Genomic DNA, 24046 nt, shown 5'->3' with positions numbered 1-24046 from the left:
AAGAGGAGTGGAGTGGTGAGAAGAGGGAGGACTCAGGTGATCCTTCCCAAGTAACTCAGACTGCCATGAGAAACACTCCAAGGAGGCACTGGTGATAGGTTTTATGGGAGAAATCATGTAAACTTAGCACTATTAAGGCATTGGTTGTAAGTAAATTCCAAATTCTTTAAAAAAAAAAAAAAAACTATTGAAATGTAATTTCAAGAAAAATTAGGCCAGACACAGTGGCTCACATCTGTAATCCCGGCACTTTGGGAGGCCAAGGCGGGTGGATCACGAGTTCAGGAGTTCAAGACCAGCCTGGCCAACACAGTGAGACCCTGTCTCTACTAAAAATACAAAAATTAGCCAGGTGTGGTGGCATGCACCTGTAGTCACAGCTACTCGGGAGGCTGAGGCAGGAGAATGGCTTGAACCTGGGAGGCGGAGGTTGCAGTGAGCTGAGACAACGCCACTGCACTCCAGTCTGGGTGACAGAGTGTGAGACTCTGTCTCAAAAAAAAAAAAAAAAAAAAGCTAAATGGATATTATCTAATCATAATTTCTACTACATCTTTTGGTTTATCTGCTTCCATCTATACTGTATTATTTGACTTACCAATGTCACCATACATCTGTATTTACACTTTGTAATTATCAAGACATGTCAGAAACAATTTCATTTGGAGTTCACAATAGGTCAGTGAGGCATTGCGACTGCCAGTTTATAAATAAAAATATGAAGCTCAGGGCCCCACAACTCAAAATTGGAAGAATATGTAGATTCAAAACCAGGGTCCTCAGCCAGAAGCTCAGGGTTCTTTCCATACCTTATCTAACATATACAACGGTAAACACCTTATAGCTTCAAAATGCTTTCATGTCCATTACTCACCTGATATACATGTTTATGTGAGTTTATGTGTGTATAAAACATGCATGCTCTCTGTTCTTTTTTGAGATAGGGTCTTGATGTCACTCAGGCTGAAGTGCAGTGGTGCAAGCATAGCTCACTGTAGCCTTGACCTCCCAGGCTCAAGCAGTCCTCCCACTTCAGCCTCCTGGGTAGTGGGGACCACAGGCATGTGCCACCACACTCGGCTAACTTTTTTTCTTTTGGGGGGACAAGGTCTTGTTCTGTCACCCAGTCAGGAGTGCAGTGGCATGAGCACAGCTCACTGCAGCTTCACTCTCATGGACTCAAGTGATCTTCCAACCTCAGCCTCCTGAGTAGCCAGGACCACAGGTGGACACCACCACGCCCGCCTAATTTTTGTGTTTTTTTGTAAAGACAGGGTTTCACCACGTTTCCCAGGCTGGTCTTGAACTCCTGAGCTCAAGCAATCTGCCCATCTCAGCCTCCCAAAGTCCTGGGATTACAGGCATAAGCCACCATACCTGGCCACTTTTTTTTTTCTGTAGAGATGGGGTCTTGCTATGTTTCCCAGGCTGGTCTCAAACAGAGCCTCCCAAAGTGCTAGGATTACAGGTGTGAGCCACTGTGCCCAGCATCTGCTCTTTCATATAAATAAGAAAATACAGACAGTAGAAATCCTTACCAGCACTGTCCAATAGAACTATCTGCAGTGGTGGAAATGTTACAAACCTGTGCTAAGACAAGGACATGTGACCACATGTGGCTACTGAGTACTTGAAACATGGCAAGTGCACCTGAATCTTTAATTTTAATTTAAATAGCTGCATATGGCTAGTGGCCACCATACTGCAGAGCATAACTCTAGATCCTTCCATTCTGACAAAGCTTCTTCTCTAAACTCTGCTCCGGACACATACCTTTGTCTCAGGAATCCCAGCGTAAGTGAAGCCAGACTCTCACTTTAAGTCAATTTCTTCTCAGTTTATTTATGTCATTTCAAATTGTCATGACAACCACAATATCCCAATTTATAATACTATAACATCAAGAGAAAAAGAATTCTACTGTCAAGTACACAGTTACAAGGAACCCCAATTAAAATAAGGTCTATTTAATTTGGTCTTAAATAGCTTAAATTTGTTTGAAGGGAATTCTAAGCAATGTTGCTTTGGATCTTTGATACTTTTTATTTTTTTGAGAAAAGGTCTCACTTTGTCATGTAGGCTGGAGTGCAGTGGCTTAATTGTAGCTTACTGAAGCCTTGAACTTCTGGGCTCAAGCAATCCTCCCACCTCAGCATCTTGAGAAGCTAGGACTATAGGCATGTACCACTACACCCAGCTAATTTTTTTATTCTTTGCAGAGATAGGGCCTTATTATGTTGCCTAGGCTGGTCTCAAACTCCTGGCCTCAAATGATCCTCCGACCTTGGCCTCCCAAAGTGTTGGGATTATGAGCAACTGTGCCCAGCCGATATTTTCATTCAATGTATTCTGCCATGCCCTGTGGCAGTACTCTTCCGAACTTCTTTTTAATTTAGAAAATGTGGACATTCTTATGGATTACATGGATAAAAGTATTCAGATAAATGCAAACTATAGTCCCCACAATTGAGATGGCCATTTTTTAAAACAAATTTTCAGGATTTGTGTAAACATAAAGGAGTTTTTTTTTTGAGACAAGAGTCTCACTCTGTCACCCGGGCTGGAGTGCAGTGGCACGATCTCAGCTCACTGCAAACTCTGCCTCCTGGGTTCAAGCAATTCTCCTGTCTCAGCCTCCCAAATAGGTGGGATTACAGGCACCCGCCACCACACCCGGCTAATTTTTGTATTTTTTGTAGAGATGGGGTTTCACCCGATTGGTCAGGCTGGTCTTGAAATCCTGACCTCAGGTGATCCACCCGCCTTGGCCTCCCAAAGTGCTGGGATTATAGGCGTGAGCCACCGTTCCTGGCCAATTTTTGTATTTTTAGCAGACATGGGTTTTCACCATATTGGCTAGGCTGGTCTCGAACTCCTGACCTTGTGATCTGCCCATCTGCCCACCTTGGCCTCCCGTAGTGCTGGGATTACAGGCTTGAGCCACCATGCCCAGCCTATTTGGCTTCATTTAGTGGAATTTTTCATCTTGAAAGTTGTTCCTTATTAAACATATATATATATATATATATATATAAACACATATATATGTTTAATATATACATGTTTATTGTTTAATATATATTATTAAACATGTGTGTGTGTGTGTGTGTGTGTGTGTATATATATATATATATATATAATTTTTTTTTTTTTTTTTTTTGAGACAGAGTCTCGCTCTCGTTGCCCAGGCTGGAGTGCAGTGGCACCATCTCAGCTCACTGCAACCTCCGCCTCCTGAGTTCAAGCAGTTCCTCAGCCTCCCGAGTAGCTGGGGTTACAGGCATGCATGCACCACCACGCCCGGCTAATTTTTTTGTATTTGTAGTAGAGACGAGGTTTTTCCATGTTGATCAGGCTGGTCTCGAACTCCCGACCTTAGGTGATCCTCCTGCCTTGGCCTCCCAAGGTGCTGGGATTACAGGCGTGAGCCACTGCGCCAGGCCTAAACATATTTTTCTTAACCCTTATTTGTGTCCGTTCTGTATAGTGATTGTGCAAAATAACCAGGTCAGGAAAATCTCATGGATTCTAGTTCTTATTTATTTGTTTTTTGAGACTGGATCTTGCTCTGTCACCCAGGCTGGAGTGCAGTGGCATGATCATAGCTCACTGCAGCCTCAACCTTCTAGGCACAAGTGATCCTCCAGCCTCAGCCTCCCAAGTATCTGCAACTACAGGCATGTACCCCCACGCCTGGCTAATTTATTTTTTGTAGTAGAGACAGGGTCTCACCATGTTGCTCAGACTGGTCTCAAACTCCTGGCCTTAAGCAGTCCTCCTGCCTCAGCCTCCCAAAGTGCTTGGATTACAGGCATGAGCCACTGTCCTGGCCTAGTTCTTAATTCTAAAAAATACTGTTGCTCATTTAATTTTACAGAGTATTGGAGGCAGGATGGATTTCTTGCATACGTTGTTTCTGTATTTTATCCCATGAACTATCAGGGTAATTTGATTCTTTTCTCCTTATTCTAGGTTTGTGAAGTTTTCTATGCCCAGTGTTCCTGACTTCGAAACGCTATTCTCACAGGTTCAGCTCTTCATCAGTACTTGTAATGGGGAGCACATTCGATATGCAACAGACACTTGTAAGCTAAATAACATTTTATTCTCCATTGAAAATATTTTGCCCTTGTGGTTATATTTATATTTTGAATATTTTGTTATTGTATCTAGTTGCTGGGCTTTGCCATCAGCTAACAAATGCACTTGTGGAAAGAAAACAGGTAAGAAATACTATTCAAGTATTCCTGGTTTTGTTATAATATGTAACTAGCTTACACAATGAATTACTTTATCAAGATTCCAGTTAGTACTGAACATCCACCACCTAGATATCTGTGGTCACTTGAGAGCACTCACAGCCATTGCTGTAAGCTCAGGCAGTCCCCACGTCCCCTGAATGAGGTGGGGGCACGGGGTGGTTTGGCACCTCAGGGAGGCTGCTGCTGGAACTACCAAGTAGTTGGAATTACCAAGCCAGTACCCTTTATGTTGTAATATGCTGGGTTTTGTCTGTTACATTTTTTCTTTTAACTTTTAATTAGGACATTATTTTAGCCTTACAAAAAGCTTCAAAAATAATATAAAAAATTCTCATACATTTTACCTAGATTTTCCAAATGTTAACATTTTACCACACTTATTCTTTTTTTTTTCTCTTCCTCTTTTATTCTGTGCCATTGTAGAGTAAGTTGCACATATGCTATTGCTGTTCTTTATCCCTAAATACTTCAGTGGGTAAAGCCTAAAAATTAGGACATTCTCTTACATAGTACAGTGTAATGGTCAGCATCCAGAAATGAACTCTTACTGTTTTTTTTTTTTTTTTTTTTTTGGAGACAGAGTCTCGCTCTGATGCCTAGGCTGGAGTGCAGTGGCGCCATCTCTGGTCACTGCAACCTCCACCTCCCAGGTTCAAGCAGTTCTCCTGCCTCAGCCTCCTGAGTAGCTGGGGACTACAGGTGCATGCTGCCACACCCAGCTAGTTTTTTGTATTTTAGTAGAGACGGGGTTTCACCATGTTGCCAGGCTGGTCTTGAACTCCTGAGCTCAGGCAATCCTCCCGCCTTGGCCTCCCAAAGTGCCAGGATTACAGGCGTGAGCCACCACGCCCGGCCTAGAAATGAACGTTAATATAATGCATCAACAAATTGACAGACCCCATTTAGATTTTCCACCAGTGAAAAGGACTGTCTTTTGCTATAAAAGGACATTAGCTGTTTGGACAGTGTACTATATATTATATAGCAAAAGAAAACCGTGGACCATGGATTGCATTAGACTGCTTTGTTTCTTTAGTGTCCCTTAATCTGAACAGTTATTTCATTCTTTATCTTTTATAATACTGACACAATTTATAATGTGGATTTTTAAAAAATTTATTTAGTTATTTATTTTTTTGAAATGGAGTCTCATTCTGTTGCCTAGGCTGGAGTGCAGTGGTGTGATCTCAGCTCACTGCAACCTCCACCTTCCGGCTTCAGGCGATTCTTGTGCCTCAGCCTCCTGAGTAGCTGGGACTACAGGCGCATGTCACCTTTCCCAGCTGATTTTTGTTTTGTTTTGTTTTTTGAAATAGAGTCTCGCTCTGTCACCCAGGCTGAAGTGCAGTGGCGCGATCTCGGCTCACTGCAACCTCCGCCTCCTGGATTCAAGCAGTTCTTCTGCCTCAGCCTCCCAAGTAGCTGGGATTACAGGTGCCTGACACCATGCCCGGCTAATTTTTGTATTTTTAGTAGAGACAGGGTTTCACCATGTTTGCCAGGCTGGTGTCAAACTCCTGACCACAGGCGATCCGCCTGCCTCGGCCTCCCAGTGATTTTTGTATTTTTAGTAGAGGTGAGGTTTTGCCGTGTTGGCCAGGCTAGCCTCTAGAACTCCTGACCTCTGGTGATCCGCCTGCTTCAGCCTCCCAAAGGGCTGAGATTACAGGTGTGAGCCACTCCACCCAGCCAGGTGTTTCTTTTTAATTTGAAAGTAAATTTAAGATTAGTGGTTTGAAAGAGGCTGAAAATAGAACCAGTTGTTATTTTGTAGTACTAAGTAACCATGTTTGAAAGAGATGGTTAAGAAAAATCATGAGTTTTTGAAAAAGCTGTAAGTTATTGAGCTATTTTTAGTCTCTTCACACATATATATATATATATATATATATATATATATATATATTTTTTTTTTTTTTTTGAGACGGGGTCTTGCTCTGTTGCCCAGGCTGGAGTGCAGTGGCGCGATCTCAGCTCACTGCAACCTCCGCCTCCCGGGTTCAAGCGATTCTCCTGCCTCAGCCTCCTGAGTAGCTGGGACCACAGGCGCATGCCACCATGCCCGGCTAATTTTTGTATTTTTAGTAGACATGGGGTTTTGCCATGTTGGCCAGGATGGTCTTGATCTCCTGACCTCGTGATCCACCCATCTTGGCCTCCCAAAATGCTGGGATTACAGGTGTGAGCCACCGTGCCCGGCAATTTTGGAAGAGACTATATTTTAGTCTGCCAAAAACTGATTATGCCTTACTTGACACTTGGTCTTGTTATTTATAATCAGGGCAGGAAACAGTCCTTTTGAAATCTATGGTGTTAGTTTTGGTAGTAATTTACTACCAGGTAAGGGGTAGACTGCCCTATGGGAAAATGCCAACACCCTTAGCCACAAGTAATTTTCCTAAGCATAGGCTGTTGTCTCTTGTATAATAAGTGATTTGGAAAGTTTTCATTTGTTTAGATGTTAATATAATAAACTGTTGAGAAAGTAATACTGTTTTTGATTATTGATCTTCATTGTAAAAATAAAAGCTTTTTATGATTTAAAAAATGGTGCTGAGTTATCTAAAAATTCCAAGAAACAGCTTAAGAAAAGTTTTCTGACTTAAATGGGACAGAAATTTCCTGAAAGAGTATGGAAACCTCATATTGCTATTTAAAGGAACCTATCAATTAGTGTTATTTTTTATTTATAAGTGACAACATAAGATCCAATGTGCTGCCATCTTTGAGAACTTATCTGAAAGAGATGTCATTTCTGACAGCCCCTGCGAGGAATTGGCATCCTTAAGCAAGCCATAGACAAGATGCAGATGAATACAAACCAGCTGACCTCAATACATGCTGATCTCTGCCAGGTAAACAACCAAAGTGTGTGATTCACACCAAGTCAGAGGTGTAGGTTGTTTATGGGCTTGCTCAACATTGGGTTTGATAAACGCAGGCAAGTTGGCGGATATTGTGATGTGTTATAGAAGTTGGAATATGTAGGTACATCTATTACATTCAGGCGGGTGCTGGATGCAAACTGTAGGATGGGGCTCAACTAGTAAGCTTGTCGAACAGATAGGGTAATTAATAGTTGTAACTCTTTTTTTTTTTTTTTTTGAGACAGTCTCGCTTTGTCGCCCATGCTGGAGTGCAGTGGCACAATCTCAGCTCACTGCAACCTCTGCCTCCCGGGTTCAAGCAATTCTCCTGCCTCAGCCTCTCGCGTAGCTGAGACTACAAGCACCCACCACCAAGCCTAGCTAATTTTTGTATTTTTAGTAGAACAGGGTTTCACCGTGTTGGCTAGGCTGGCGTTGAACTCCTGACCTCATGATCCACCCACCTCAGCCTCCCAAAGTGCTGGGATTACAGGTTTGAGCCACCACACCTGGCCCTAGTTGTAACTTTTTTTTTTTTTTTTTTTTTTTGAGACGGAGTCTCGCTCTGTTGCCCAGGCTGGCGCGATCTCAGCTCACTGCAAGCTCCGCCTCCCGGGTTCACGCCATTCTCCCGCCTCAGCCTCCCGAGTAGCTGGGACTACAGGTGCCCGCTATCACGCCTGGCTAATTTTTTTGTATTTTTAGTAGACACGGGGTTTTACTGTGTTAGCCAGAATGGTCTCAATCTCCTGATGTCGTGATCCGCTCGCCTCGGCCTCCCAAAGTGCTGGGATTACAGGCGTGAGCCACCGTGCCCAGCCTGTAAATTTTTTTAAAATCCTGAATCATTTTTTTTAAATTGTGGAGCCTGCCAGGTGCAGTGGTTCACGCCTGTAATCCCAACACTTTGGGAGGCTGAGGCGGGTGGATCACCTGAGGTCCGGAGTTCCAGACCAGCCTGACCAACATGGAGAAACCCCATCTCTACTAAAAAAAAACTGTGGAACCTGAGACTTAACATAGCTAACTTCTTACACCTTAAAATGTTATTCATTTATCTTTTTTTTTTTTTATTTTTTGAGATGGAGTCTTGCTCTGTTGCCCAGGCTGGAGTGCAGTGGCATGATCTAGGCTCACTGCAAGCTCCGCCTCCCAGGTTCAAGCAATTCTCCTTCCTCAGCCTCCTGAGTAGCTGGGATTGTGGACGTGCACCACTACACCCGGCTAATTTTTGTATTTTTAGTAGAGATGGGGTTTCACCATTTTGGTCAGGCTGGTCTTGAACTCCTGACTTCAAGTGATCCGCCCACCTCAGCCTCCCAAAGTGCTGGGATTACAGGTGTGAACCACCATGCCTGGCCTCATTTATTTATCTTATTTTGCGATGTTCAAAGTCCAGAAGGCAAAAGGGCAGGTATATAATGAAGTCTCCTTCCCATTCTGTTTGCTAGCCATCTATTTCTTCTCTACAAAGGAAACTATGTTAGTTATTTCTTGTGTATCCTTCCAAAGACTTTTTATGGACATAAAAGCAAATACGAATATATATTTTCTCATTTTTTACACAAATTTTAATTATCTATGCATACTCTTATGTAGCTTGCTTTTTGTATTTAACATATCTTGGAGATGATTCTGTAGCGGTACTCTACAGGTACGGAGTATTCTATAATATGAGTATGCGATGGTTTTAGAAGTCTGCATGGGATAATTACATTGTTTCCTTCAAGAATAACATGGTATGTGGATTATTTCAAACACATGTTCTAGTTTCATATGAAGATGTGCTTTTTAATGTTTTAAAAAAATTGTGATTGAGGTACAACATACAGACAGTAAAATACTAAAGTGTATAGCTCAGTGAGTTTGTACGCATGTCTACACTGCGTCTCCATTAGCTAGATAACTGTTCTAAGGGCTTGCTTTCTTGAGTTGCACAATTCCCTATATTTACCTAAAGGATTAATTAAAGGAACCACTTCTACTTGTATCACACCATGCTGGTCTCTTTCTATTCCACTAGTTCAGTAAAGAAAGAGGACACACTCTTTTTCCCTCTTATCGGATGGGTAGGGATAGGTTAAGAGATAAGTGAGTCTTGTCTGTAGAGTTCTCTATTCTCAATCATCTATAGCATGCTTGGCCTTATAGCTGTTTAGCTTTTTATAAAGAAATGCTCCCCCAAGTGAAGTGGCTCATGCCTGTAATCCTAGCACATTTGGAGGCCAAGGTGGACGGATCACTTGAGGTCAGAAGTTCGAGACCAGCCTGGCTAATGTGGTGAAACGCTGTCTCTACTAAAAATACAAAAATTAGCTGGGTGTGGTGGTGCACGCCTGTAATCCCAGCTACTCGGGAGGCTAATGCAGGAGAATCACTTAAACCCGGGAGGTGGAGGTTGCAGTGAGCTGAGATCACGCCACTGCACTCCAGCCTGTGTGACAGAGTGAGACTCCATTTCAAAAAAAAAAAAAAAGTAATGCTATTTTCTTCTGAATGGCTAAGAAAATGGAGCACAGGTTGACTATTCCTAATCTGAAAATTTGAAACCCAATCCGAAAATTTGAAACCCAAAATGCTCCAAAATCTGAAATCTTTAGAATGTCAACTTGGCACTCAAAGTGCTCATTGGAGCAATTGGATTTCAGGTTTTCAGATTAGGGATGCTTATCTGGTATGTATTCTGCAAATATTCCAAAATTTGAAACACTTGTGGTCCTAAGCATTTCAGATAGCAGATACATGAAATGTGTTGACATTTAGATAATTTTAGTCAATAAAATGTAAAACACAATTACATTATTTGGAAATTTCTGGAATCAATGAATTTTCTCCTTCTGCTAATACCTGCCTAAGTAAAATTAAAGTGATGATTTAATATCAATTTGTTCACAGCTTTGTTTGCTAGCAAAATGCTTTAAGCCTGCCCTTCCATATCTTGACGTGGATATGATGGATATCTGTAAAGAGAATGGAGCCTATGATGCAAAGCACTTTTTATGTTACTATTATTATGGAGGGATGATCTATACTGGGCTGAAGAACTTTGAAAGAGCTCTCTACTTTTATGAACAGGTAATCGTCTCTCTAAAAATTAGCTGAGGTTGTTCTGAACTTGTGTGATCAAAAAAGTGCTCCCATAGGTTTGTGGCTAGAATGGTCTGATCCCAGGGCCTCCGTTTCAGGTGTTGGTCCTTTCAGAGACTACTTCTCTGTGATCATGTAAATAGTGGTAACCTGATCCCTAAGTTCAGGAGCAGTGCCAGTGCATAGAAGAGCACTTGTTTGGGGGTTCTAATCTAGGCTTGCACTTGTACCTTATCTGATTTGGAATAAGTTATGACATCTCTTGACCTTTATAGCTTCCTTTGCATATAAGGAAGAGATTGAACTGAGTGATCTTGGTTGTGTCTTATTCTAAAACCATGTGTGGTATTTTGTTAAGTTTTATTTAATCAGTGAAACATTCTCTTGATTCAAAATTTAAAGGGTAGAAAGGAGTACACAGTAAAAGTCCCTCCCACCCTTTCTGTGTCTGTGTAATGAAACATAGTATACACAATTTGATAGAATATTCTGGAGGTTTACTCAGACTCTGAAAAAGAGATACACAATATTGATTAATAAACCACTTTACTTAAGGTAAATTAGTTAGATGTTCGTAAGTTCCTATTTAGTTCATAGCATGTATTAAGTAATAAAGGATATTTAAAACCTTCAGAGAGCTCGGTTTAGTTGGAATTCTAATACATAATACACATGCACACATGTACACACATCCGTGGCTCTGAACCATACCACAATGAGTGGTTGATGTGCCCTGTTGAGGGGACCTGAGGAGGGCCACCATAAGGTGCCAGTAGGCAGAGATGGTGTCATTAAAGCACGTGTCTAGCCAGGTTAAATCTTCAAGGTGGCTTCTCTTTAAGACTACGCATTCGGAAAATTATAAAAATGCACTTCATAGCCACTGGATGCATTATCATTGCTGTAGCCAAATATAGTAACTCATGAGCAAACTTGATCTTGAAATATCAGGATGAGTGGGTGTTAAAAAGGTAAGAGGCGTCCGAGTGCGGTGGCTCACGCCTGTAATCCCAGCACTTTGGGAGGCCGAGGCCGGCGGATCACCTGAGGTCAGGAGTTCGAGACCAGCCTGACCAGCGTGGAGAAACCCCATCTCTACTAAAAATACAAAATTTAGCTGGGCATGGTGGTGCATGCCTGTAATCCTAGCTATTCAGGAGGCTGAAGCAGGAGAATTGCTTGAACCCAAGAGGCGGAGGTTGCAGTGAGCCGAGATCGTGCCATTGCACTCCAGCTTGGGTAACAAGAGCAAAACTCCATCTCAAAAAAAAAAAAAAGAAAAGAAAAGGCAAGAGGCTGGGTGAGGTGGCTCACACCTGTAATCCCAGCACACTGGGAGGCCGAGGCAGGCAAATCGCCTGAGGTCAGGAATTCAAGACCAGCCTGCCCAACATGGTGAAAATGTCTACTGAAAATGCAAAAATTAGCTGGGCCTGGCAGCAGGCGCCTGTAATCCCAGCTACTCGGGAGACTGAGGCAGGAGAATCTCTTTTTTTTTTTTTTTTTGAAATGGAGTCTTGCTCTGTCGCCTAGGCTGGAGTGCAGTGGCACGATCTCGGCTCACTGCAAGCTCCGCCTCCCGGGTTCACGCCATTCTCCTGCCTCAGCCTCGTGACTAGCTGGGACTACAGGTGCCTGCCACCACACCCGGCTAATTTTTTGTATTTTTAGTAGAGATGGGGTTTCACCATGTTAGCCAGGATGGTCTTGATCTCCTGATCTCGTGATCCGCCCGCCTCGGCCTCCCAAATTGCTGGGATTACAGGCGTGAGCCACCGCGCCCGGCCAGGAGAATCTCTTGAACCAGGAGATGGAGGTTGCAGTGAGCCAGGATTGCGCCACTGCACTCCAGCCTGGGTAACAGAGACTCGTCCTCAAAAATAAAAAGACAAGAAAGTGGCCAGGCGTGGTGGCTCATGCCAGTAATCCCAGCACTTTGGGATGCTGAAGTGGGAGGATTGCTTGAGCTCAGGAGTACAAGACTGAACAACATGGTGAGCAACATAGTGAGTCAGCCTGAGCAACACAGTGAGACTCCATCTCTACAAAAAAAATTTTTTTTTTTGAGACGGAGTCTCACTTTGTCGCCCAGGCTGGAGTGCAGTGGCGCGATCTCAGCTCACTGCAAGCTCCGCCTCCTGGGTTCACACCCTTCTCCTGCCCCAGCCTCCCAAGTAGCTGGGACTACAGGCGCCCACCACCACGCCCGGCTAATTTTTTTGTATTTTTAGTAGAGATGGGGTTTCACTGTGTTAGCCAGGTTGGTCTCAATCCCCTGACCTCGTGATCCACCCACCTCGGCCTCTCAAAGTGCTGGGATTACAGGCGTAAGCCACCGCGCCTGGCCTCTACAAAAAATTTTAAAATTAGTCAAGCATGGTGGCCTACGCCTATAGTCCCAGGTACTCAGGAGGCTGAGGCAGGAAGATTGCTTGAACCCAAGGAGTTTGAGGGTATAGTGAGCCATAATTGCATCACTGCGCTTCAGCCTAGATGACAGAGTGAGACCCTGTCTCTAAAAAATGCATAAATAAAAATAAAATGAATTCTATCTCAATAAGGCTGTTATAAAAATAATGGGACATTTAAAAAGTATTATTGACTTATAATTAATGTGATACATGTGGTTGATTGCTGTTTGCTACTGTGGTATGTTCTCTTTACAGCAAGCATTCTTCTCTTGCCTAGGCTATAACTACTCCTGCCATGGCGGTCAGTCATATCATGTTGGAATCATATAAAAAGTATATTTTAGTGTCTTTGATATTACTTGGCAAAGTACAACAGCTACCAAAATATACATCTCAAATTGTGGGTAGATTCATTAAGGTAAGTTTTTTACATAAAACTGATTTCTTACGTGAGCATGTTAAGTATATAAAGAAATTGCAATGATACAGTTCTGTAACTTCGTTTTATACTGATTTAGCTCTCCTAACAGCTTCAGGTGAGCAGACATTTATTGAATGTCTGCTACACATTCTCATTACCTGATTGGGATGGAATATTTCTCAGGAACCCGTTTTCAAACCTGTGCTCTAGATACTTACAGCTATAGATGTTTAAGCTCCTATAACAGTTGATTTTTTTTTTTTCCCCTAGAGACAGAGTCTCGCTATGTTGGCCAGGTTGGTGTTGAACTCCTGGCCTCAAGCAGTCCTTCTGCGTCTGCCTCCCAGAGTGCTGGGATTACAGGTGTGTGCCACTGAGCCTGGCCTTTATTTTGTTTTGTTATATTTTTTATTTTATTTATTTATTTATTTATTTAGAGATGGAGTTTCGCTCTTGTCACCAAGGCTGGAGTGCAGTGGCGTGATCTCAGCTCACTGCAACCTCTGCCTCCCGGGTTCAAGCGATTCTCCTGCCTTAGCCTCCCAAGTAGCTGGGACTACAGGCGTGTGCCACCATGCCCAGCTAATTTTTTGTATTTTTAGTGGAGATGTGGTTTCACCGTGTTAGCCAGGATTGTCTCGATCTCCTGACCTCGTGATCCACCCGCCTCGGCCTCCCAAAGTGCTGGGATTACAGGCGTGAGTCACCATGCCCGGCCCTGTCTTCCTTCTTGCTAGCAGAAGTAGCAGATTGTCCTATTGCATCTGGTGAGGTGTGAGAAAGAGAGAGGGAGAGTTGGGAATGATGAATGTTTTGACTCCTTTCTTCTCTATATGATTTATCAGTAGAAAAACAGAAGCACTGATGAAGATGTGTGCCTTCACTAAATTCAGTGGGTTTTCACCTGCTGTGTTATTACTTGGTCTGTAGTACAAAATTTTGTGGAAAATGAATTACTCCATAGTGACTTTCTATCCCTGGTCTTAAAAACCAGTCATTTGCTTTGGGTAAATTATAATTTGTAGGGTAACAGTGTGTAGTTACCTGACAATATGGGATATACTTGCTTAAAAAATAGTATGTAAGTGTGTTTTTGCTTCCTATACACATTTGAGTCTTCTGAAGTTTGTTTGTTTGTTTGTTTGTTTGTTTTTTTTTTTGAGACGGAGTTTTGCTTTGTTGCCCAGGCTGGAGTGCAGTGGCATGATCTTGGCTCACTGCAACCTCCACCTCCTGGGTTCAAGCGATTCTCTTGCCTCAGCCTCCCAAGTAGCTGGGATTACAGGCATGTGCTATCACGCTCGGTTAATTTTGTATTTTTAGTAGAGACGGGGTTTCTTCATGTTGGTCAGGCTGGTGTTTAACCCCTGACCTCAGGTGATTTGTCCGCCTCGGCCTCCCAAAGTGTTGAGATTACAGGCGTGAGTCCCCACGCCTGGCCTCTTCTGAAGTTTTAATCTGAATTTTTTCCCTCCTTTGCATCTTTAGCCTCTTAGCAATGCATACCACGAGTTAGCACAAGTGTATTCAACCAACAACCCCTCAGAACTCCGAAACCTGGTGAATAAGCACAGTGAAACCTTCACTCGCGATAACAACATGGGGCTGGTGAAGCAATGCTTGTCATCTCTTTATAAGAAGAATATTCAGAGGCTAACAAAGGTGAGGAAAGCGCCACCTTCACAGGGCAGCTCCTGACCCCCTGGGGGCCATGTTTCCCTTTCTCTCCCTTTTCAGAGCTGAGGAAGCAGGTACAGGGCAGGACTTCTGTGCTGAGAGAGAACTCTCTTGTGATTGGCTTCTTAGAAAGAATTTGATTTATACCTTTGGTCTTTTCAGGGCTAGAGCAGGGTATTTGGAGCAGGTGAAGAGGAAGAAAGGTAGGAGACAAGGCTACATTGGGAGACAGTGAAAGGCAGCCTCAGAGAGGTCAGCAGCTCCAGCAGGGCAGATGAGGGATGCTAATGATGCACACCTCAGTGTACTGTCACCAGCCTTGCAACCTGTCTGTTCTGTCTGTGCTGATCTCTATTAGAACATCTTTTTTTTTTTTTTTTTCTCTTGACACAGTGCCTTGCTCTGTTGCCCAGGCTGGAGTGCAGTGACGTGATTTCAGCTCATTGCACCCTCTGCCTCCTGAGCTCAAGTGATCTGCCCACCTCAGCCTCCCAAGCAGCTGGGACAACAGGTGTGAGCCACCACGCCCAGCTAATTTTTGTATTTTTTGTAGAGACAAGGTTTCGCTATGTTGGCCAGGCAGTCTCGAACCCCTGTCCTCATGTGATCCACCTGCCTTGGCCTCCCAAAGTGCTGGGATTACAGACATGAACCACCGCACCCAGCCAATGAGAACACCTTATGTGAACATAGTACTACTCGGACATTACCATTTAGGCCAGGGTTGTACAAACTTTGTGCAATTGACTTCTAGGATGTAAGCCAATTATATAATTTTTATTTTCTTCTAGGATGTAAGCCAATTCTATAATTTTTATTGTCAAGATGAAAATAACCTGCTAGGTTTTGACTATAGAAAATATGCTTAATGTCAAACATTCAAACAGTACAGAAAAATAATGAAAAATGAAATCTTTTGTGTTTTAGGAAGGTATAGGCTGCAAGTTACAGGAATCCTGTAGCTCAACAAATAGAGGATTGCTTTTTTCTCTTGGGAAGTCTGGCCAGAGATGCATAGTTCACAGCTGCTGAGAACACAGTGCATCTGTTCCTGTGCACATCCTTTGCCTTGTGTCAGCCATGGTGATGGATGGTTGGGGACGAGCCAAGGAACCAGAATAGGGTAGCTGTTTTTTTGCTAGACTACCCAGCAATGGAAAAGGCTGATGGATTTGGCTACGTGAGGACTTAGGGGAGAGGTGACTTCCCCTACCCCAATGGAGAAGCTAGAGAAGAGAGGTGGGTCGGGGTGGCCGTTGAGGTGGGCAGACCTCATACAAGGATAAAGGATCCTAAGGAGAAGAGGAAGGAAGGTGAGGAGAGGGTCAATAGGCAAGAAAAAGAATCCTTCCAAATACTCTAGAAAGACTAGCCATAGCTTCTAGAATAGAAGGAAATCAGTAGTGAATTTGTAAAAAGTTAATTTTTATGAGAGAAAAATGAACGTGAAAGAGAAATCAAGTCAAAGATCAAAACCAGTGTAATTTGTGAGCCAGAAAAACCAGCTTGACCTACAGGTTTAAAAGACCAGGATCTAAGAGACTTAAATAACAAGCAGCCTAATTCTCTCCATAAAATTTTCTTTTTGGCCCAAGTGCCAACAGAACCATTCTAAGTAAATTTCTGTCTTTTGCCATCAAGAGGTAGCCATTAAAAAACAGCTGCCATTAAAAACGCGAACTCTGTTTGTGACTAGTAATTGAGGTTTAGATAAAAGAACCCAAATGCTAACAAACATAAAAGATAGTACATGTTGCAAAAGATGTTAAATTGCAAAATAGCAAATGAAAATTAAATAACGGTTTCAAAAATTAGCTGGGCGTGGTGGCACATACCTGTAATCCCAGCTACTTGGAAGGCCGAGGCAGGAGAATCATTTGAACCCAGGAGACAGAGGTTGCAGTGAGCCGAGATTGCGCCACTGCACTCCAGTCTGGGGGACAAAGTGAGACTCCGTCTCAAAAAAAAATTTTTTTTTGATCAAACAGGAAGAGTCTCAACTTGAAATGGTCTTTCCAGGGCTGGGGTAGTGACTCACAAAGTCATCAAGGTCCTGGGTCCTTCGTATGTTGACACGAAGTGGTGGATTGTGGTACACTGAGCTCACAAGCACTGCCTGCCAGAGGGACTTGGGGAGGGCTACCATAAGGTATGGTGGGCAGGAACCGCGTCTTTAAAGGACATAGCTAGTCAGAAGGTTACATCTGTGATAGTGGCTGCTCCATTTTTGGCATGATGTCCCAGTGCTAAAATGAAAAGAACGGGGAAACATCAAAGGATTTTTCTAGCCAAGTTTTTCTTACTAGAAAATCCAAAGAAGTCTCAACAGGTAGACTGTATCAGTAGGTGATGGCATGGCTGGGATGGAAGGCAGCTGGGGATGGGTTAAATCTGCCACCTCTCCCATTGAAATATACTTTGTGTTAACATTTTAGTAGATGTTTTTCTTTTTCTTTTTCTTTTTCTTTTTTTTTTTTTTTTTTTTTTTGAGATGGAGTCTTGCTCTGTCGCCCAGGCTGGAGTGCAGTGGCGTGATCTCGGCTCACTGCAAGCTCCGCCTCCCGGGTTCACGCCATTCTTCTGCCTCAGCCTCCCGAGTAGCTGGGACTACAGGTGCCCGCCACCACACCTGGCTAATTTTTTGTATTTTTAGTAGAGACGGGGTTTCACCATGTTAGCTAGGATGGTCTCGATCTCCTGACCTTGTGATCCGCCTGCCTCGGCCTCCCAAAGTGCTGGGATTACAAGCATGAGCCACCACGCCTGGCCTAGTAGATGTTTTTCTAGGTTCCTCTTCTCTGTTTCTTTTCTATGTGTATGCATAGACTCTCCCAGTTATATGTAATTGGGGTCATACTCTATGTGCTATTCTTGACCCTGCTCTTTTGTTTGTTTGGTATTTTTTCTTTTTTTTTTTTTTTTTCTGAGACTGAGTCTCGCTCTGTTGTCCAGGCTGGAGTGTAGTGGTGCGATCTTTGCTCACTGCAGCCTCTGCCTCCTGGGTTCAAGCGATTCTCCTGCCTCAACCTCCTGAGTAGCTGGGACTACAGGTGCACACCACCACACCTGGCTAATTTTTGTATTTTTAGTAGACATGGGGTTTCGCCATGTTGGCCAGGCTGGTCTCAAACTTCTGACTTTAAGTGATCTGCCCACTTTGGCCTCCCAAAGTGCTAAGATGACAGGTGTGAGCCACCGCGCCTGGCCTACTTTTACATTTTTTGTAGAGATGGGATCCCACTGTGTTGGTCAGGCTAGAATGTTGACTTTTGAGTCTTTATTTGTGTTAAACTACTTGTGTACTTCTTAAAGTTAGCAGTAATTTCAATTTCTTGGGTACTATTCTCTGAACTAAAGTATATGTAGGTTTTAAAATTACTGGCTCATCAAGAATTTATGGCCAGGCACAGTGGCTTACCCCTATACTTCCAGCACTTTGGGGAGCTGAGGCTGGAAGATAGCTGGAAACCAGGAGCTTGAAACCAGTCTGGGCAACTAAGTAAGATCTCATCTCTACAAAAAATAAAAAAATAAAATTAGCTGGGCACAGTGGTGCACACCTGTAGTCTCAGCTACTCAGGAGGCTGAAACAGGAGGTTCCCTTGAACTGCTATGAACTATGATTGCGCCTCTGCACTCTAGCCTGGGCAACAGAGCAAGACTCCATCTCAAAAAAAAAGGAATTTTCAAGATGAGGGTTTTAATATGCCCAGCTCTGAAAATGCCATTGTTGTAAATATTACCAGCTGCCATTAAGAATAGAGCTCTTTTAATATGTTTCTGAAAGGGGTCATTTTCATCAGATCCCAAGAGAGCAGTGGTAAACACTGGTTTCCCTCATGTATCACAAGTGTGTAGCCTCTTTTATTTAACTCCCCCATTTGTTTAAAAATGTTAACTTTGAATTTTGAATGATGTTATTTTTTCAATTATATTTAATAGATTATACATTTATAATACAAAATTCAAAAGATGAAAATCTTCATAATGATGTGCATACCTTGGATTCCTTTTCAGTTTACATATATATAAAATTCTTTTTCATTACTCCTCTAGGAAATTGACAAACTACTGGGTTCATCAGTTTTTATTTTTTTATTTTTTTTTGTGACAGAGTCTTGCTTAGTTGCCCAGGCTGGAGTGCAGTGGCGTGATCTTGGCTTAAAACAAGCTCCGCCTCCTGGGTTCACGCCATTCTCCTGCCTCAGCCTCCCAAGTAGCTGGGACTACAAGTGCCCACCACCACGCCCGGCTAATTTTTTTTTTTTTTTTTTTTTTTTTTGTATTTTTAGTAGAGACAGGGTTTCACCACGTTAGCCAGGATGGTCTCGATCTCCTGACCTCGTGATGCACTCGCCTGGGCCTCCCAAAGTGCTGGGATTACAGGCATGAGCCACCGTGCCCGGCCTATCAGTTATTTATTTATTTATTTATTTATTTATTTATTTATTTATTTTTTATTTTGAGATGGAGTCTCACTCTGTTGCCCAGGCTGGAGTGAATCACACGATCTCGGCTTGCTGCAACCTCCACCTCCCAAGTTTAAGCGATTATCCTGCCTCAGCCTCCTGAGCAGCTGGGATTACAGGTGCCTGCCACCATGCCTGGCAAATTTTTGCGTTTTTAGTAGAGGTGGAGTTTCATCATGTTGGCCAGGCTGGTCTGGAACTCTTGACCTCAATTGATCCACCCACCTCGGCCTCCCAAAGTGCTGGGATTACAGGTGTGAGCCACCACGCCTCGCTATCAGTTTTAAGTCATCTACACAAATTTATTCTGTACATCAATGGGAAGAGCTCTGTACACTTTTTTTTTTTTTTTTTTTTTTTTTGAGATAGAGTCTTGCTCTGTCGTCCAGGCTGGAGAGCAGTGGCGCAGTCTCAGCTCACTGCAACATCCACCTCCTGGGTTCAAGCAATTCTCTGATTCTCTTGTCTCAGCCTCCCAAGTAGCTGGGACTACAGACGCATGCCACCACGCCTGGCTAATTCTTTTTTGTTTTTGTTTTGTTTTGTTTTTTGTTTTGAGACAGAGTCTCACTTTGTCACCCAGGCTGGAGTCCAATGGCTCAGTCTCCACTCACTGCAACCTCCGCCTCCTGGGTTCAAGTGATTCTCCTGTCTCAGCCTCCCAAGTAGCTGGGACTACAGGCGTGCACCACCATACCAGCTAATTTTTTGTATTTTTAGTAGAGACGGGGTTTCACCATGTTAGCCAAGATGGTCTCAATCTCCTGACCTCATGATCTGCCCACCTCAGCCTCCCAAAGTGCTGGGATTACAGACATGAGCCACCACGCCTGGCCGCTCTGTACACATTTAATAAAATGTCCTTCCTTCGTTGTTCCTACCTGTGACTAATTCTGCTTCTGACTTTCAGACCTTTTTAACTCTATCATTACAAGATATGGCAAGTCGTGTGCAGTTATCTGGACCTCAGGAGGCAGAAAAATATGTTCTGCACATGGTAAGTGGATTTTCTTTTTCTTTTTCTTTTTTTTTTTCCTTTTTGAGATGGAGTCTCGCTCTGTCACCAGGCTGGAGTGTAGTGGCGCAGTCTTGGCTCACTGCAACCTCCACCTCCCGGATTCAAGTGATTCTCTTGCCTCAGCCTCCCGAGAGCTGGGACTACAGGCATGCGCCACCATGCCCGGCTAAATTTTTGTATTTTTAGTAGAGATGGGGTTTCACCATGTTGGTCAGGCTGATCTCGAACTCCTGACCACGTGATCTGCCCGCCTCGGCCTCCCAAAGTGCTGGGATTATAGGCATGAGCCACCGTGCCTGGCCTTGATTTTCATTTTTTTGAAAATTAATTACTGGATTTTTGTTACTGTAAGAGTAACAGATGTTCATTGTGGAAAATATTAAAAAGGAGAAAAGCGGGGGGCGCCTCCAAAGTCTACTGCTATTGAAAATTTGGTCTATTTCCTTATAGTTTCGAGTTTTAGTGTGCTCATATGATATACACATCAGGCTTGCGTCCTATTTGTGCTTCTTTTTTTTTTTTTTTTTTTTTTGAGATGGCTTCATCTTGTTGCCCAGGCTGGTGTGCAGTGGTGCAATCTCGGCTCACTGCAGCCTCAATTCCCTGGGTTTAAGTAATCCGCCCACCTCAGCCTCCCAAGTAGCTGGGACTACAGGCATGTATGTGTCACCATGCCTGACTAATTTTTGTATTTTTTTGAAGAGATGGGGTTTCTCCATGTTGCCCAGGCTGGGTTTGAACTCCTAGGCTCAGTCTGCCCTCCTAGGCCTCCCAAACTGTTGGGATTACATACGTGAGCCACTGTGCCCAGCCCTGTACTCCTTATTATTTTCTTTTATTTTATTTTGAGGCGGACTCTCGCTTTGTTGCCCAGGCTGGAGTGCAGTGGTGTGATCTCAGCTCACTGCAACCCCCACCTCCAGGGTTCAAACAGTTCTCCTGTCTCAGCCTCCCGAGTAGCTGGTATTACAGGCGGCTATATTTACATATTTTCATTATGAGAATTTTTGTAAACCTCATAACGCTCATGAAATATTTTTGGTATACAAAGAGGTATAAGGTAGGGCTACTTCCTCTGCTTATCTGTGATGAGATCACAAGCTTTTGCCAGTACGTACATCAAGCAACTGCTGCAGCAAGAAATCTTGCTGAACAATGTTTGCTGAACTACACAGTGTGCTTAGCGACATCATTGACTGACATTCTGACTTAGCCTCTTCCCTCACTGAGGGTTTTGGTCCATAAGCAGCACTGACATAAAGGAGGCCAGAGCACACACCCAGGACTTAGCACTCAGCTTAGGAAATGAAATAGCACCAGTGCCCTGACACTCCCTCTTTATCACCTGCCAGTTGCATATCCCCACTCTCAGCCCTACCCCAACCAGGCAACCACTCCTGATTTGGATAAGCATCATTTAAATGACTATATGATAACCCACCACATTGATGTATTGTAATCTACCTACCTATTCAGTTACATAAGTACGTAGTTCTGATCTGGTTTTAGTTCACTGAAAACCTGTGTCCTTAGCTCAGGACAGGCAAAGCTTCATATGACCCCTTGTATGATTTCAGAATTAGGAGTATTTTGATTGATTGATTGATTGATTGAGACAAGGTCTTGCTGTGTTGCCCAGGCTGGAGTGCAGTGGCGTAATCATGGCTCATTGCAGCCTTGACTGCCTAGGCTTAAATGATCCTCTCACCTCAGCCTCCCAAGTAGCTGTGACTACAGATGTATGCCACCACACCCAGCTAATTTTTAAATTTTTTGTAGAGGCAGGGTCTCTTTATGTTGGCCAGGCATAACTTGAGACTTCTGGCCTCAAGTGACCTTCCCACCTTGGCCTCCCAAAGTGCTGGGATTACAGCTGGATACAGCCACTGCACCCAGCTGAGTATTTCATTTTGATAGTTGAATTTACAAGTGTTCTAAAGGGTTTTTTGCTTCAACCTACCATTCAAAACATGCACACACCAAACAAAACCATACCTCTATGACTTGTGTCTGCTAAGAGCATCTTGGTAACCCCACAGGGGTTACACAGAATAAGCTATAGACGCTTTCCCCAAGAAATTCCCTCTTCAGTGGCGAGTGAGAAGAAATACATGAGTGGTTATGACACCAGACAGGACATACTAGCTAGCAACGCGTTGAGGGGTCAAAGTGGGTGTGAGTTTTGAGCCCTGCTTAACCAGCCCAGACACCCTGACAGGCTCTGGAGCAGTGGTTCTCCTCTGAGGGTGATTTTGTCTGCCAGGAGACATTAGGCAACGTCTGGAAGCAGTTTTGGTTTTCACAGATGGGGGTGCTACTGGCATCTAATGGGTACAGGCCAGGGATGCTGCTAAACGTCCTACAGTACCCAGGACAGCCCACACACCAAAGCGTTATCTGCCCCCAAATGTCAGGACTGCCAGGCTTGAGAAACCCTTCTGGAATGAAGGGTCTGTGAGACCAGGTTTTTTTTTTTTTTTTTTTAAAGTAAACATTGGAAAAGTACACTTAAGTGTACGGCTAAACACATTTTCACAAAGATTCCAACACCTAGAAGAAGGAACAGAACATGACCAGCATCCAGAAAATATCCCTTGTGCCTGCTTCCAGCCCTGTGCCTCTCTAGAAAGGTTGTTCCCATCCTGACTTTTTTTTTTGAGACAGAGTCTGGCTCTGTTGCCCAGGCTTGGAGTGCAGTGGTGCGATCTCAGCTCACTGCAAGCTCCGCCTCCCAGGTTCACGCCATTCTCCTGCCTCAGCCTCCCGAGTAGCTGGGACTACAGGCACCCACCACTACGCCCGGCTAATTTTTTGTATTTTTAGTAGAGACGGGGTTTCACCATGTTAGCCAGGATGGTCTTGATCTCCTGACCTCGGCCTCCCAAAGTGCTGGGATTACAGGCGTGAGCCACCGTGCCCAGCCTCCCATCCTGACTTCTAACATCCTATTTTAGTTCTGTTTGTTTCTGAGTTTGATGTAGAAGGAAACACACAGCACATTCTTTCTGGGAATCTGGTTTTTTGGCTCAGCATTGTGAGAGTCATGCATGATGCTGTATGTAGCCGTAGTTCATTCGTTTTCAGGGCTACAATGTTCCAGTGTTTGATACACCTTTCCATTTTAATTAGTTGGACAGGCTGGGCGTGGTGCCTGTAATCTCAGCACTTTGGGAGGCTGAGGCAGGCAGCTCACCTGAGGTCAGGAGTTCAAGACCAGCCTGGCCAACATGGTGAAACCCCGTCTCTACTAAAAATACAAAAAAAATTAGCTAGGCATGGTGGCGGGTGCCTGTAATCCCAGCTACTTGGGAGGCTGAGGCTGGAGAATCGCTCAAACCCAGGAGGCGGAGGTTGCAGTGACTGGAGATCACACCATTGCACTCCAGCCTGGGTGATAAGAGCGAAACTCCGTCTCCAAAAAAATAAATAAATAGGCTGGGTATGGTGGCTCACACCTGTAATTCCAGCACTTTGGGAGGCTGAGGCGGGCAGATCTTGAGGTCAGGAGATTGAGACCATCCTGGCTAACACAGTGAAACCCCGTCTCTACTAAAAGTACAAAAAATTAGCCAGGCGTGGTGGCGGACGCTTGTAGTCCCAGCTACTCCGGAGGCTGAGGCAGGAGAATGGCATGAACCTGGGAGGTGGAGCTTGCAGTGAGCCGAGATTGCACCACTGCACTCCAGCCTGGGCAACAGTGCAAGACTGTTGTCTCAAATAATGTAAATAAATAAATAGTTGGACATTGGGGTTGTTTCCAGTTCCGGTTTATTTATTATGAATAGTGCTGCTGTGGTGAAGGTAGGTCCAAATTTTGCTTAGATACAGTCCATC

At 43.8% G+C, this 24046-nt stretch overlaps 1 protein-coding gene across 10 annotated transcripts in view; it reads left to right on the top strand.

The window, feature by feature from the left end:
* COPS3 (COP9 signalosome subunit 3) overlaps window positions 1-24046 on the top strand; it is a 35406-nt gene that overhangs the window by 7275 nt on the left and 4085 nt on the right. For 3 of the 10 annotated variants that reach the window (XM_055386013.2, XM_055386008.2, XM_055386009.2), the window contains 8 exons: window positions 3973-4085; window positions 4174-4223; window positions 7025-7117; window positions 10025-10204; window positions 12905-13045; window positions 13319-13411; window positions 14537-14710; window positions 20105-20191. In XM_055386013.2, coding sequence (XP_055241988.1) covers window positions 3989-4085; window positions 4174-4223; window positions 7025-7117; window positions 10025-10204; window positions 12905-13045; window positions 13319-13411; window positions 14537-14710; window positions 20105-20191 — 915 coding nt within the window. In that variant the 5' untranslated portion in view covers window positions 3973-3988. The remainder of the gene's footprint in view (window positions 1-3972; window positions 4086-4173; window positions 4224-7024; window positions 7118-10024; window positions 10205-12904; window positions 13046-13318; window positions 13412-14536; window positions 14711-20104; window positions 20192-24046) is intronic. The other 7 variants (XM_031011024.3, XM_031011021.3, XM_055386010.2 and 4 more) reach the window with 6 other exon arrangements.

This window comes from Gorilla gorilla, chromosome 4, assembly GCF_029281585.2.
Source record: "Gorilla gorilla gorilla isolate KB3781 chromosome 4, NHGRI_mGorGor1-v2.1_pri, whole genome shotgun sequence".
NCBI classification, from domain to species: domain Eukaryota; kingdom Metazoa; phylum Chordata; class Mammalia; order Primates; family Hominidae; genus Gorilla; species Gorilla gorilla.
Note: the sequence above shows the minus strand (reverse complement) of the source record. Positions and strands in the feature narration are given on the sequence as shown.